General features: G+C 39.0%; 1 protein-coding gene across 2 annotated transcripts in view; it reads right to left on the minus strand.

The window, feature by feature from the left end:
* Cntnap5 (contactin associated protein family member 5) overlaps positions 1 to 15,294 on the minus strand; it is a 915,960-nt gene that overhangs the window by 463,725 nt on the left and 436,941 nt on the right. For both annotated transcript variants that reach the window (XR_008217835.1, XM_052736717.1), the window contains exon 7: positions 5,935 to 6,078. Coding sequence is in view for 1 of the 2 variants with exons in the window: in XM_052736717.1 (XP_052592677.1) it covers positions 5,935 to 6,078 (144 nt within the window). In the remaining variant the exon portion in view is untranslated. The remainder of the gene's footprint in view (positions 1 to 5,934; positions 6,079 to 15,294) is intronic.

Genomic DNA, 15,294 nt, shown 5'->3' on the forward strand with positions numbered 1-15,294 from the left:
ATCTGGCTATAAAGACTAAATTGAATTATCCCCATGGAGCAGCTGTTAAATCTCCAGGGAGTGGGCAGGTCCCATAAGAAAGGGATGATGGATTGCAAAGGGGATGCTGTCTGAATAGAGCCTACAAGAAAGGCTTGTGCTCCACGAGGTAGAGGGAAGTCTGAATTTCTTGAACCTTGAGTCAAAATTTGTAATTTATGGGCATCAACTAAAACTCTTAGCCTTTTTTTCTCTTGATTCTCTTAATCTCATGATAAATCCTGAACTTCTGAAACCTTTTGAAGGCTCAGTGATGGCAAGAAAACCATGAACACTGGAAATGAACATCACGCAGGCAACAGTAACTAGCCTTGATTTTCTATGATTCTTAACAGCATCACAGTGATTGTGGGACTTGGAACAAAGTTGACTTGAGGCAGTTGTGGTGTCTTTGGGGGAAACTTTAAGCTTGACTACAGGAATGAAAGTGTCTGTGCTTTTGTATTTAATAGTGTGAACCAGTCCATCTCTGAAGGAATGCCAAAGAAATATACCAGGTGTGTGTGTGTGTGTGTGTGTGTGTGTGTGTATGTCTGTGTCTGTGCAAATTCTCATTTGATAAGGGATATGAAAGCAAAAATTTGGGAGAAAAATAATGTGTGTTTCTTTCTTTATATTGTACAGGTGAAAGCTAAGATTTTTCTACCTGCACAGTAAAATTGTATTCTTAGATTAAATCTTTTTTTCCAAATGCATTAGTGCTAAATGGTACTCTGTGCCTTATAATAACTATACTGCCAATTAAGCCCTGAGGTCTTAAATGGACTAGAAAACTTTTGGGCAATCTGGTAAGTGCTGTAGTTAGTAAAAAGGTTGGAAAACATTTATTAACATTTTGATTCAGGATTCATCCAGAAAAGGGAATAGTATCAGATTGCTGATATCCAGAAATCCATATTGTCTTTCCTTACTCTATTGAATTTCACTTCCAGCTATTCTGTTTAATTAGTGACAGAATTTAACATATCTCATCATTAAAGAAGAAAAGCCACAACCCTCTAGCTGCCTCTTTGCCTCTTCCAGAAATCAAACCACACCCATACCTCTGCAATCTGTCCATTAGGACAAGAACTGACTGGAGCCTATGATGACAGTTCACAGGACTTGATGGAAAAAGTAAGTCCAGCTTCCTCCATCACCCAGCTGCCCAAGGCCAAAGCCATGTTGAACCGTGTATGACCTCAGTTCCTTCCTGCCTTATACCTCCAGTTATGCAGGCTAGGCCACTAGGCTCGACTAGATTACTTAGTAAGGAGCACACAGACACACCACACACACACACACACACACACACACACACACACACACACACACACACACAGAAAGACAAATACATTAAACTTTAAAATTTAATAGATGCATGTAATAACAATGAGAAGAATAAAACAGTGGTGAATCTATATCACCAATTGAAAAGAATATGTCAAAGTCATTTTGTTTGAGCAACAGCTAAAATAAAGTAGCCTGGTAATCTATAACAAAAGGATGATTAAGTTCAGAAACAAGACAAACAAAACAAAACAAAACACTAGTTATTAAATACCCAGATAGAGCCTGGAGAAATGGCTCAGTGCTTGAGTGTCTGTGGCTCTTGCAGAGAACCCAAGTTCAGTTCCCAGCACCTGCATTGGTTGTGACAGGTCTTTCAAATGCCTGTAACTCTGGCTCCAGCAGCTCCTATGCTGTCTTTTTATCTCTTTGGTTATCCACACACATACTCCCACCCTTGCCTGCAGATTGTGTAAATAAAAGGTCTCTATACACCTCAACATATAGTGATAGAAAGCTGCCCACATATAATGACAGAAATTTGCCCAAATAGGGTAAAATACCCAAATAGGGTAAAAAGATTATATACTCAAGTAACTGAGAAAAACCTTAACAGGAAATGCCAAAGAATCCAAGGCCATTCACATCACACTCAAACTTCTAACTTCTAACATCAAAAACAAACTTTCATATAAAATATCAAAGAGAGAAAGTACACAGCACCCTCAGATAAAATGCAACCTAGTGCTTTTGTCACTGAGACAATGCATCTGTCACTGAGAGAAGAGAGTCAAAATTTCCACGTGCTAAATAAAAAGATCTGACAACTCTCAATTTTATATCAAGGAAATCAATCATAATATTCCCAGATGAAAGAAGATATGAGAATTTGATGTATTCACATATATGCTAAAAAGCATAGTTATAAAAAATATCTAAATAGAAACGACATAAAAGGAGATTTGAGAGAATAAAGAAGAAAAAACACATAATATATTTCAAAAATAAATCTTGGTTTTATGTATAACAGTACAGATTTGATATATATTAAATTACATTAGAATGATTTTATATTGTTTTAAACAGAAGAAAAAATGTAATTTTTAAGGTTATAAAACTCCTTTCTGAATGGGTCAGTGTGACAAATGTGCTCAGTGATGACTCCTGTCTAAAAGCATGACTCTGCAGCTTTCAGAGTCACGGACTCAGAGGAGCAGCACAGTGTACTGTTTCACACAACTGACTCTTGCTGTGCTATTCAATACACAGAAAGTTGAACTCTCATACCCCAAACAGGGAAAACAAAACTATGGGCAGAGTTAAAACATGGGGTTGGGAGATTTAAAGCCCCTCTGTGACTCCCGTGTCATTCTGCCCACCTTCCATCCTCCCTTGTGCCTATCACTCTCTCTTTGCTTTCTTTCCAAATTTTAAACTATACCAGAAAAGAATAACTACAATAAGCACTTTTTCTTTGAAATTTTTGAAATTATTTTGGAAAATTAAAGCAAAAGCAAAACAACTGATAAAGTTCTAATTACAAAGAAAGGAAATAATTAGCACAATTAAATAAATGTAAGAGATGGATAGATGGATTTTAAAAGACATAAGAGATAACTTTTCTATATTTCAAGTATAATGATCAAATGATAAAATCATGAAGCTGTGAAAAGTTACATATATACATTATACCTGAGAAATCACAGACAAAAGCTATGCAGGGAGACACTTGTAGTTGGTTGGGCTTTTTCTTTGTCCTTGTTTGTTTGTTTTGTTGTTGTTGGTTTGTTTTACTCTTTGGGGGCCCACCAGCCAGCTCCCAATACACACAGGCTTATGCTTACTTATGAATGCCCATTGTTTCTAGCCAGATTAACTTAAATTATCCCATCTACCTTTTGCCTCTGAGATTTCACCTTTTTATATTTCTGTGTATCTTTTTTTTTCCTTCTTATTCCATGTCTTGCTGTCCTGCTGGATGACTGGCCCCTTTCTTTCTCTTCTCCTATTCTTGCTCCTCCCTCCCTTCTTTTCATCTATTTATTCTCTCTGCCTACCAGCACTGCCTATCCCTCCCTCCTGCCCAGCTATTGGCTGCTCATCTCTTTATTAGACCAATCAGTTGTTTTAGGCAGGCACAGTAACAAAGCTTCACCAAGTTAAACAAATGCAACATAAGAGAATGCAACACATCTTTGCATTATTAAACAAATATCCCACGGTATAAACAAATGGAACAAATCTTAAATTAATAGTCCATAACAGACACTCACATTCCAAAATCAAATTCTAATATTCATTCAACACACATATTATTTTTAAAAGGAAAAGAATTAAAACAGCAACAGAACAAACAGAAGACATGAATTATAAATAGATATTTGAGCTTTCACATATCAATAATTGGATTAAGTGTAAATAGACAAAGTATACCACTTAAAATTTTGTGTGAATTAAAATTCATGACCCAAATTTTTTATTGTAAACAACAAATAATGATAGCGACAACTTAAAAACCAAACAATGGGGGAAAACAATAGAATGCAAATATTGAAAAGAGATTCCTGGGTGGTGATGGTACATGCCTTTAATCCCAGTACTCAGGAGACAGAAGCAGGCAGATCTCTGAGTTCAAGGCCAGATTGGTCTACAGAGCAAGTTTCAGGACAGCCAGGGTTATACAGAGAAATCTTGTCCCAAAAAACATAAAACAAAAAAAGAAATCAATACAAGAAGAAAAGAGATCAAATGCCAACATTATAGTTAGGTAAAGTAGACTTCAGAATAAGGTTATCATTAGAGAAAGAGAATGCTATTATTACATGGCAAACAGACCCATTCATCCTGATCAAATAGTACTAAACAGAACTCAGCATGTGGTAACACCAAACGTTCAGAGAACTAGAAGAAATATATAAATTCTTAATTATGTCTGGAAACGCACATATTATTGTTGAGTCCCCATTATATTAAGGCATTACCAGGAATTGAGAATAGGGCAGTAATTTATATACCTAGAACATCTGATGCATGACAGTGTTTTCTATATTTTCAGGGAAGCTGCACACATCAGTCTCCACAATACAGCTGCCTAAGTAAAGCCTGCACAATGACAACACCAGTTGACATGCCAGTGTGGATAGGGGAAATCTCACTAGATGAAGAGCTGCAGGAAGTTAATGGCTGCTGAGAGGGGGAGTGTAAGTCTTCTCCAGGGACGAGACTTTTGATAGGTTATCCAATCTCAAATAATCAACCCCCAAAAGATGCGCATATGAGAAGCAATAAATGGACTCAGCAGCTTGTATTTTTTTTTTTTTTTTTTTTTTTTTGTGTGTGTGTGTGTGTGTGTGTTTAATAATAAAGAAAAAGAGGCCGTAAATTTGAAAGGGAGTTCAGGGAGATGTAAGAGCAATTGAAAAGAGGAAAGAAAATTCAAGGATAAATTTTTAAAGACCCCTCGTAAAACTCAAGGTGTGTAAGGACAATAGACTTTAGTAAATTAGTGAAGACTTTATCCATTGTGATTACAAGTGATCCACAAGGAACCTCTAAGACACCAACACTGTAGTATCATTTAAAATGCCCTACTTAATATGACTAACAGGTACACACACAGTGTCCTAGCTACATAATTCAATGGGATCCATGCCTTCATTGCATTTCTTGGAAATTTTTAAATAAGCTCCATATTAGCCTGCATAGATTTCAAATCTCCCACGCAGCCAAGAAACCAACATTCTCTGCATGCCTGTACTTGACTTTACCAATGAAATGCTTTGCAGTGCCTCTTTCTCAGCTGGCTCTTTTCCAATATAAAGTCAGATAATAGGACAATGACTGTTTTATTTTATTTTTAGTTTTTTGAGGCAGGACCTCATGTGGCAAACTCACCTCAGAGTTGCTATGTAATGGAGGGTGACTTAAAATTCTGATCTACCTGCTTTCACCTCCCAAATTCTGGGATTGCAGGTGTGCACTACCATGCCAATTGTAGTTTGGGTATGAAATATTCTCTGTAATCTCACGTTTGAACATTTAGTATCTAGAAGGTGGGTCTGTTTATGAAGGTTTTGGAACCTTAAGGAGTTAGGAACTTGCTGCAGGTTGGTCACTTGGTAGAACACCTGAGGTTTTAAATCCAGCCACAGTTCCTGTTCACTCTCCGTCTTAAGTGCTGATGATACATCACTAGCCAGTCTCCCACTTCTATTGCTGTGTTTTCTCTGCAATGACAAAAGCTACTGTCTCATGCTATGAACCAGAAAAAGCCTTCCAATGCTAAACTGTTTCTTGTTAGGCCATAGTCAGAAAATAACTAAAATACCTGTTTTTATGTGGACACAGGGATGGAACTCAGGGTTTTAAGCATGCTAGACACACACTCTACCAACTGAACGACATACCCAGCCTTGGCTGATGAAAATTCTAAGCATGTAAGATAAACACAGAGTGAAGAGGTACAGGGATAGAGCACCAAAGCAAGACTTAGCCAAGTCCACAAAGCACCAGGTGACAGAGATAGTGGACTTACCACACACAGTGTGAAGAGGTGCAGGGGTAGATTAGCAAGGCAAGACTTAGCCAAGTCCACAAAGCACCAGGTGACAGAGAGAGTGAACTTACCACAGAGTAGATTTGGTGTTTGCGTCTTTTGGCCAAGTCGATTATGTTCACTCCATTGTAGTAGAGGTTTTCAATACAGCCATGGAAGTTTTTCTTTAAAAAGGTCCCAGGTTTGCTTGGCACTGGAATTCCTCCAAAACTGAGCTTCATCGTGGAAAAAATAAAAATCAACTCTTAGAAGAAGCAGGAATGTAAGAAGTGAGTACATTTTTTAGGTTTAATTGTATGTGTAAGCCAAACAGCTTTAGTAATTGCAGACAGCACTTGATTACTCTTTTTAAAGAATACTGATTAGCCCATATAAAAATATCTGTAATTGCTTGCCTCTTACAGGCTTACTTTACAAAAGCATTTTTATTTCTACCTCAAAACTTTCTAATACTAAATGAAACAGTAATTTACAAAGGAAAAAAGAGAGAAAATAAAAAACAGCATCTTTATGTTTATCTGGAGCACAGCTGCAGAGAGGATTCAGCCATGACAAGGTTCAGAAAGCAGACAGACCCTTGTTCACCTGCAGGGATTCCTAGTTCTAAAATTCACAGTCACCAAAGAGCTTATATGCATAGGGCTGTTCCACAATTGTTATCTATAAATATAAAAGATAGAAATAATGCAAAATGTCCTATGGATTTGAGAAGCAAAAAATAATCAGCATTCTGGAACTGTTAGCCTGACAATTATTAAATATTCATGATAAAATAGAAAATGAATGCAATTTTAATCATGAAGTAAAAGAATTACTATTGGTTGTGAAGTAACTACAGGATGTTAGCTTTCTTTACTATGTATCTTTTCAGTAAATTGCCACAAATAATTTACAATGGAGATAGTGAAGAACAAAGTGTCTGTTGGGACTACTGCTCCTACTGTGCAGACAAGAGAATAGTGACAAACTGTCCTCTCATTTGCCTCACCATCGTAGCCAGCAACCAGGTGTCTCCACCGCTTTGAAAAGCCACATTCCCTAGGATCTCCTCACCCGTGCATCTCTTTTCTCTCTGTCCAGTCTTCTCCCTCCTCTGTCTCCTCTTTTCTCACTTTCTCTTTCCTCTGTCTCCTCTCTCACCTCCCCACCTTCCCTCCTCCTCTCTCTTAAGTGTACAATGTTAGAGGAGGACATGTTCTCCCGACCAGAGCATCTTCTCTCATGTTCTTCCATCGTTAGTCATATAATATACTAATAATACATGTACATTTTTTAAAGTTATGTAGACTTTGAAATGTTTCCTACTATGAGGGGGCCGTATTTGTTTATTACTTTTCCTTCTGCTTTACTTTCTAAATGTTATAATGATGCTTTCATCTATTTTTAAACTTGAAGTGCTTATTTTTCTCTAGACAGATATTTGTGTATGCTTTCTAGGTAATTTCTTTGAATTTGAGATGTACAATCATAGGACAGGCACAAAACACTTTATTCTTCACATTTACTTTCTGTACTTTTATTTTACTTCATTTTTCTGGTAAAAATTTTCTAAGACCTAGCAAAAACATTTTAAAGAATTTTGAACAATATTAATATGGAACTTTCTGGAAACAAAGCATGCAAACAACAATAACCTTCTATTTTCCAATTACACAAAGTAGTGATCCTGACTCCTACATCAAGAAAATATTTTCCCACTTCTTCTGTATATTGGTTATTAATTTTCTTCTTTATTGACATATTTTAAATAACTATGAAATATAATTTTATTTTTGTCTTTTCAAAAATGAATATTATAGCATGTAAGAAGAAGCATTACGTTTGCTCTACCACTAAGCTGAATTGCAGTACAGAGTCCTAAGTTCAGAGATCCACTGTGAACATACAGGAGCACTCTGTAGTTCATTTCCCTGAAAATGAACATATACACACTTTAGGTAGCAAGTCAATTTAAGTTTCAATATCTTTGTGCAAGTCTAGATCTGTCTAATATCAATTAAGGAATTTATTGATTTCATAAAAATACTTTATAAATCTTGAAAACAATAAAAAATTACCCATGGAAAATGTTGATAACTTATTTACAAAGATATGATTGGTTTACTGCAGCATCCAAGTACTTTCAATGTGAGCACTTTGCAGTTTTAATAGGGACATTTTTTAATTTGTGAATTTTGCAAGAATTAAATTGACAATGTAAAGGTATTGTAAGATACTTCTATTTTTATAAGTTTGAGCAGCTAATGGTAAGTTTATTCTCATCATTTTTTGTTAACCACCTTTCATTTTTCATAGAACCCCTTAATCCTCTGCTTCACACAGAAAATATTGGCTGTGGAATAGTTCTTGAAAAGGCTTAAGGAGAATAAAAGAGCATTGAATTTTCAATAACAAGATTCTTGCCCAAAACATTCGGGGTAGAAATAGTATAGAAGGAAAATATGGAGAACACTGAATATAACAAAACTGGAATCTCATGTTTCACAGAGGGGAGAACAAACTGATGGGAGTAAAGTGGGAGGGGGGCTTGGGGGTTTCCTTTCTGATCCTCTCTAGGGTACCTCAGGAAGAAGAAAGCACTGGTCATGGTTAATATTGATGGTCAACTGAACAGAATGAAAAAAAATCCCTGAGGAGCAAGTCCTTGAGCATTTCTGAGAGATGGTTTCTAGACTGGTTTAATTAAGGTAGTTCCATTCAATGGTGGGGTCTTGAACTGAATACAGAGGGGGAAGGCAAGTTGTACATAGCCCTTGACTCTCTCTGCTTCTTGACTCTGGATGCAGGATGACCAGCTGCCTCAGGTCCTCCTGTCATGCCTTCTCCGCATGATGGACTGTGCCCCCAAACTGTGAGCCAAAATAAGCCCATTCTTCCTTAAGTTTCTTCCGTGTGGGTATTCTGCCCTACCAATATGTGAAGAAGCCAAGGAAGCACTTCCACTCTGGTTTTATATCCATTATGCTGCAAGGCTGTTAGAGTTGCCTGGGACTCAGAATGGCCCCAGAGCAAAACAGCTGGATGGGTGGGACATAATGTGGAAGGCCTTAGAACTGCTTGGTTGTGACTTAGTCACTCTTGTAAGGCTGCCAAAGACACAAGAACAGGAAGAGGTTTAATGCACTGAAGCTCTCAGAAAATGCACAAATGGCAGGTGAGTGGTTGGGAGGTGGGAGGTTGGGAGATCACATGAGACACATCTCACCAGCTGCATCACAGCATAGCAAACATCACATACAGAAGCAACAAAACATAGCACATGATTTTCATGGACCCCAAATAGCTGAAGCTACAGGGTGACATTTCCAGGTGGAACAAATAACTCACATGTCTGTGGTGATGATGCAAGACACCATGACAGCCACCCAGCTGGTTAACAGCCCATAGTAAAGAAATGAGAAACTCTTTGTAACACGAATCTTAAAAGGTCTTATTAATAAAAATCAGACCCAGGAGCCAGGTATTGGGGTGAACGCTGAAAGATCAGAGAAGCAGAACAAGACACAACTAACCTCACCTCACCAGTTCCTCAGCTGATCTTGTTTCCTCAAACTGGAGGCCTCTGTGTCCTCATCCAAATGGATTTCAGCTGAACTGCTGCTAAAGGCCTAAAAGCTTAACAAACTTAGTTCCTGGTCCTCACGCCTTATATATCTTTCTGCTTCCTGCCATCACTTCCTGGGATTAAAGGTGTGTGTCACCATGCCTGGCTGTTTTCAGTGTGGCTTTGAACTCACAGAGATCTGGATGGATCTCTGCCTCTGGAATGCTAGGATTAAAGGTGTGTGTGCCACCATTTTCTGGCCTCTATGTCTATCTAATGGCTGTTCTGTTCTCTGACCAGATAAGTTTATTAGGGTGCACAATATATTGGGGGACACAATATCACCACCACTCTTTATTGTAGGTAGCTTTAAGAAAGCACTCACAAGTAATTAGTCAGTGTCTTAGCTTCAGCTGCCAAATTGACACAGACTAGCATTATCCATGGGAGTCTTAACTAAGGGACTGCTGGGATCAGATTGGCCTGTGGCTATGTTTAACAGAGATTGTCTTGGTTTCTTATTCGTGTGGGAGGTCCCACTGTTGGTAGTACCATGCCTAAGCAGTAGGTATTGGCTATGTAAGAAAGCTAGCTGAGTGGAACCAGAGAGAGTCAAGTTCCTGTTCAAGTTCCAGATTGAGTTCATGCCCTGACCCCCTCAATGATGGATTGTGAGCTGGAAGTGTAAGCCAACTCGAGTTGCTTTGTCAGAGTGTTTTATCACAGCAGCAGAATGAATGTGGGACAGTCACCACAGTTACATTTATCCCTCAACAACAGTGACTTATCATTGCACTCACTAGCATGCCCCTATGTTCACAGACTGAATCCGGCTAAGAAGAGAAAATCAAAATTGTGCTGAGGAATACTTGACCATGAATATACATTTCATACTTGATTTATATTTTTAGCTTTTTTTGTATTAGCAGAAAATATTTAAATTTATTTAGAAAAATGTGCAAAAAAAAAAACCCTCCTGAGAATGGATGGGGTCCCAGGAGAGGAATGCCATTGATTTTTTGATTTTCCCATAGAGAATTTGATATAATATTGGTACTATGAATTGGAGACTTAGTTCATTTTCAAGTAGTCAGGGTGGAAAACTCTGCTTCATGTATTGATAACTTTCCGTCAGACACAGCATTAATTTCTCTGCATATTTTCCAAGACCATATATGCTGCCTTAATAAAGAAATATGAATTCTGCATTAGTAATCACAATCTCAGGTCATTTATATTTGATTTTTTATATGACTTATGAAGGATTTGATAGTAAAAGTTAAAATTTTGCTTGGAAATATCTCTCTGGCCAAGTCACACTTGCGTATGATTTACGGCGATAAATTATGGAAGCTATCATTTGCAAAGATTGAAATTGATGTCTGGTAAACTGTTCTACTGACTTGTTCAGGTAAACGTGACAGAAGCTCACGTTCCCACTTCGGGTTTTCTCCTTGACTCTGTGAACTGAAGTTCTCAGGAAAATGTCACAGCTGTGCCAGCCACTCTACAAGGCTGACTTTTAACTTCTTCGATTGTGCGGAGTGGGAACCTTGCAGGTCTGGTCTCTCGTTAGTCCCCACCGCCCTTAGCTATCCATTGTTCACTGTGTCTGACCTAACATCTTAGCGATCAGGTTAAGTCCCATTGGAATGTACAAACTGCTAGCTTCCACCACCCAAAAGTCTAAGGATGTCATCCGAAAACATTCAAGGTCTATGGCAGGGATTTCTCACTTTCCTGTACCCGAATGTGTTTTAAAATTAGCTTGATATAAGACACTTTTACTTTAATTTTTACATTCAAAAAAACTTTTCATGGTGTTTTCTATATCAATTTAATGAGTTTATCTTTGAAATATTACAAATTAAATTGTCTTCAAAGGCTTATCTTATTCATTTTTGTATGTATATGTGTTCATGTATATGGTACATGTGTGTACAGATGGACATGTATGTGCAGGCCAATGTTCAACATTGTGTGGCTTCTTCAGTCAACCTCCACCATACATTTTGAGACAGGGGCCCTCACTGGACCCAGTGTTTACTAATTTGGTGAGACTGGGTAGCCAAAGAGCCCCCAAGATTTTCCCATTTACATCTTCCCAGTGTTGGAGCACAAGCTTATGCCCCTGTGGCCAGCTGACTTTTCCCACAGGGTAGGGAGATGAAATTCAAGTCTTTTTATTTGTGCAGCACACACTCTATCTACTGAGGTACCTCTCCAGCATCCTCGATTCTGAGTATGTCATTCAAGCATAGTAGATCAAAAAAACACTTGTTGGCTTGGATCAAAGAGTATGATGAGCAATTTCCTTCTCACTCTGCTTCTGCCTTGTGCTTTTTGACAATTTTGTCGTCTGTTCACTTGCTTCTCTTGAACTGCACAATGAGCCTTTCTTTGATCTTAGACTCTGATGAAACCAGGTAGAGTACACATTCCACTCACAACTGGTCTTGGACAATATCCTCTCCCCAGGAATCTGATGGGATTTCTGATGTCACAGACAGGCTGCAGCTGGAAAAATTGCAGGAAAAAGCCTTCTTTGACGTTAAAAGCTCCCAAACCTGCCTCTCTTCTCCTTTCTTATTACCCTCCTTTTGTCTCAGACCTGTCCTCTCTTTTTCTGATCTTTGGTGCTACTTTGATAACAACGAGTTCCTCTCTCTATTACTAAATTTTTCTCTGATTCAGTTTAAATGTATATTCTTGTCTTTGCTCTGGCAGTCAATTTTGTGATGGACCATCTCCAACAATGGTTGTGAGCTATTGTCTTCTTTTCCAGTCTCCTCTGAAATGTAACGAAGCTGGGTATGACTGAGCCACATAGAAATGTCCTGGCCATCAGAAGGGGCAGCCCTTCTTTGGAATGCAACCAGAGTTGACGAATTGTGGAAATACAGTATGGACTCTTGTAAGCCATCCTCTGACCTCCGCAGATGAACTATAAAAAGCACACATCCACAGACAATAAATAATAAAAGTGTAGTAGAAATATTTTAGCATATTGATTTGAATCTAAACGTGTGTGTGTGTATGCATACACATGCATGCATGTATGTGAGAAAGATCAACTTTGAGTGTTGTTCTTCAGGCTCTGCCCACTATATTTTTTTGAAACAACACTTCTCCTCAGGACTTGATGTTCACTAATTTGACTAGGCTGCCTGGCAAGTGAGCACCAGAAATGCATCTTTGTCTCCCCAGCACTGAGATTGTAAGTCTTGCCAGCACACCAAGCCTTCTCTCCACATCAGTGTGTTGGTTAGTTTATTTATGTTAGTTTTTGTCCACTTGACACAAACTGGGTCATCTAAGAAGAGGGATCCCAAATTTAGAAAATACCTCCATCAGATTGGTGTGTATGGAGCACTTGTGGGCATTTCCTCAATTAATGATTGGCTTGGCAGGGCCCAGGCCACTGTGGAAAGGGCCACCTGTGGGTTACAGAAGCATGCAGGCTGAGCAAGTCATGGAAAACAAGCCAGTAAGCTTGAGTTTCTGACTTCATTCCCTCAGTGATGGACTGCTAACCTGGAAGAATGAGATGAAATAAACCCTTTCCTCCTCAATGGCTTTTGATCATGGTATTTATCACAGCAATAGAAAGCAAACTAGAACAGTGTTCTGAGGACAGAACTCGGGTCCTCATTTTGACAAGACAAGTGCTTTTCCAGCTGAGCCATCTCTCCATCCACTGGGTCACTTGGAACTTCAGTAGAGACAGCCCAACCTCGGTGTCTGGAATTCAGTCATGATTGATGAGTTTCTGTCATTAGAAATGAAGTCAGAAATCTCAATTTTCTGCTTAAATCTGTGTTTTCATTTTATGTATGTATGTATGTATGTATATATGTATGTATGTATGTATGTATGTATGTATCTATCTATCTATCTATCTATCTATCTATCGATCTATCTATTTATTTTTGGTTTTTTGAGACAGGGTTTCTCTGTGTAGCTTTGTGCCTTTCCTGGAACTTACTCTGTAGCCCAGACTGGCCTTGAACTCCCAGAGATCCACCTGCCTCTGCCTCCTGAGTGCTAGGATTAAAGGCGTGTACCATCACCACCTGACAAAATCTGTGTTTTTAAAGCAATGATTTGAATGCACATACCTACAGCCTTCACTCTGCTCTCATGGAGTCTACCCCCTCAACTGTGAGCCCCAAATAAACTCATTCTTCTGTAAGTTACTCTGGTCATGGTGTCTTATCACAGCAATAGAAAGTAACTAATACAAACAGGATCTCTCCTGTAACCTGGAGCTTACCAGTTCAGCAAGACTGGTAGACCAGTGAACCCCAGGGATCCACCTGCCTCTGCCACCACAACACTGAGATTATAAATATGTACCACAGCACCCAACAGTTTTGAAGTCAAATCCTCATGTTGAATGACAAGCACCTTACTGACAGAGCCCTCTCCCCAGCTCAATCCTATTATTAAGGAAACTCAGAGTTCCAGCGCCCCAGTCTTTATCAGTCCATCAGCCTACCCTAGCAGTTTGCCACACCACCCTGACAACAATCAGATTCGTGATCTTTAAGAGCCTGCTACAGCCCTTGAAAACAGACGGTAAAGCAGAGAGTGACAGACGCTGCCAGTGGGTTCTTAGTAGTACAAACTGACCACTCCAGCTTTCCCACGGGCAGCGCACTGCTCCGTGTGTGATAGGCTCTTGCATTTGAGGCTGGATCCAGACCATTATTTGTACTAACATTGTTTTCATCCAGACCAGAGGACGAGTAATGCCTGTGGTTCTTCCTGCTAAAGGAGTAACTGGGGATCTTTCAGACTCACAAATGCCAGGGAACAAACCAGCCAAACTGGCCTAACAGAAATTTCATGGGTTTTGTCTCTATATATCAATAACTAGGTTCTTTGGCCAACTGGTCAAATTGTATACATTTTATTCTTCGAGAAAATATCTGGGTGAAAATACGTCCTTCAATGTTCTCCATATGTTGAGACAGCAAGGGCTCCCGCTGGGGCCAGGAATTGATCTGTGAATACACAGACCACATCCTGCTTCAAAGGAGCAGTGTTCATAGGCCAGGTGAGATGACCACAAATGTGTTATTACTCTTTTCCACCATGACCTTCCCAACACTTCCAAGTTGCTTGACTTAAAAGTGTTGTGCCACCATCAAAATCAACAGTTTCTGAGGCTAAGAGGGAGCTGTCCATAGCACAAACAGACCTGGGAACAGTGCAGTGTGACTTTGAAGGTAATCTGCTCATGCTAGGAGATTTGAGCACATCTTATTGAGTAAATCCTTTGCTTGATTTGCACCTCTTTAAATATTTAGATTACAGCATGTGGCTCTCCATTTGTATTCTTGCCCCAGGCTCCGTGTATGTCTGAGAGAGCCTGGCTAATTTTCTATTATTTTATTGATGACTATAGTAATTCAGCTGGTCTCCAAATGTCTGATTAGCCACCTCAACTAGAAGTGGAAGGCTAATTAAGTCATGCTATCAACATTCCAGCAGAAACTTGGGTAAAGCAAGAAAATGTGTTATCAGTTGCTTCTGTGAATGCTAATAAAAACAAGGAACCCAGGCTTGGTGGCTCAGTGCTGTGATCTCACTTAGGGAGATCTGGAAGATCACAAGCAGCTCTAACACAGAGAGTCCTCCAAGCCAGCCCGAGGACTTTAGAGAATAAAAATAAACTTAAAATATATTGATGAAATATCTGGGGCAGACTAGTGGCAGAGGTTTTTTTTTTTTTGCCTCATGCATGAGGCCCTCGATTCAACCTCCAGCACTGGAAGAACAACAAAGGGGAGGAAGGATGGTCCTCCTTGGCGCGGTACCAGTATTAAAAGACTTTCTGTCATGTTTGATGCCGTTTGTTTACTTTCAATACATATCAAGATGT

This window comes from Peromyscus californicus, unplaced genomic scaffold (assembly GCF_007827085.1).
Source record: "Peromyscus californicus insignis strain IS unplaced genomic scaffold, ASM782708v3 Scaffold_14__1_contigs__length_90479793_seg_2, whole genome shotgun sequence".
Classification (NCBI taxonomy): Eukaryota; Metazoa; Chordata; class Mammalia; order Rodentia; family Cricetidae; genus Peromyscus; species Peromyscus californicus.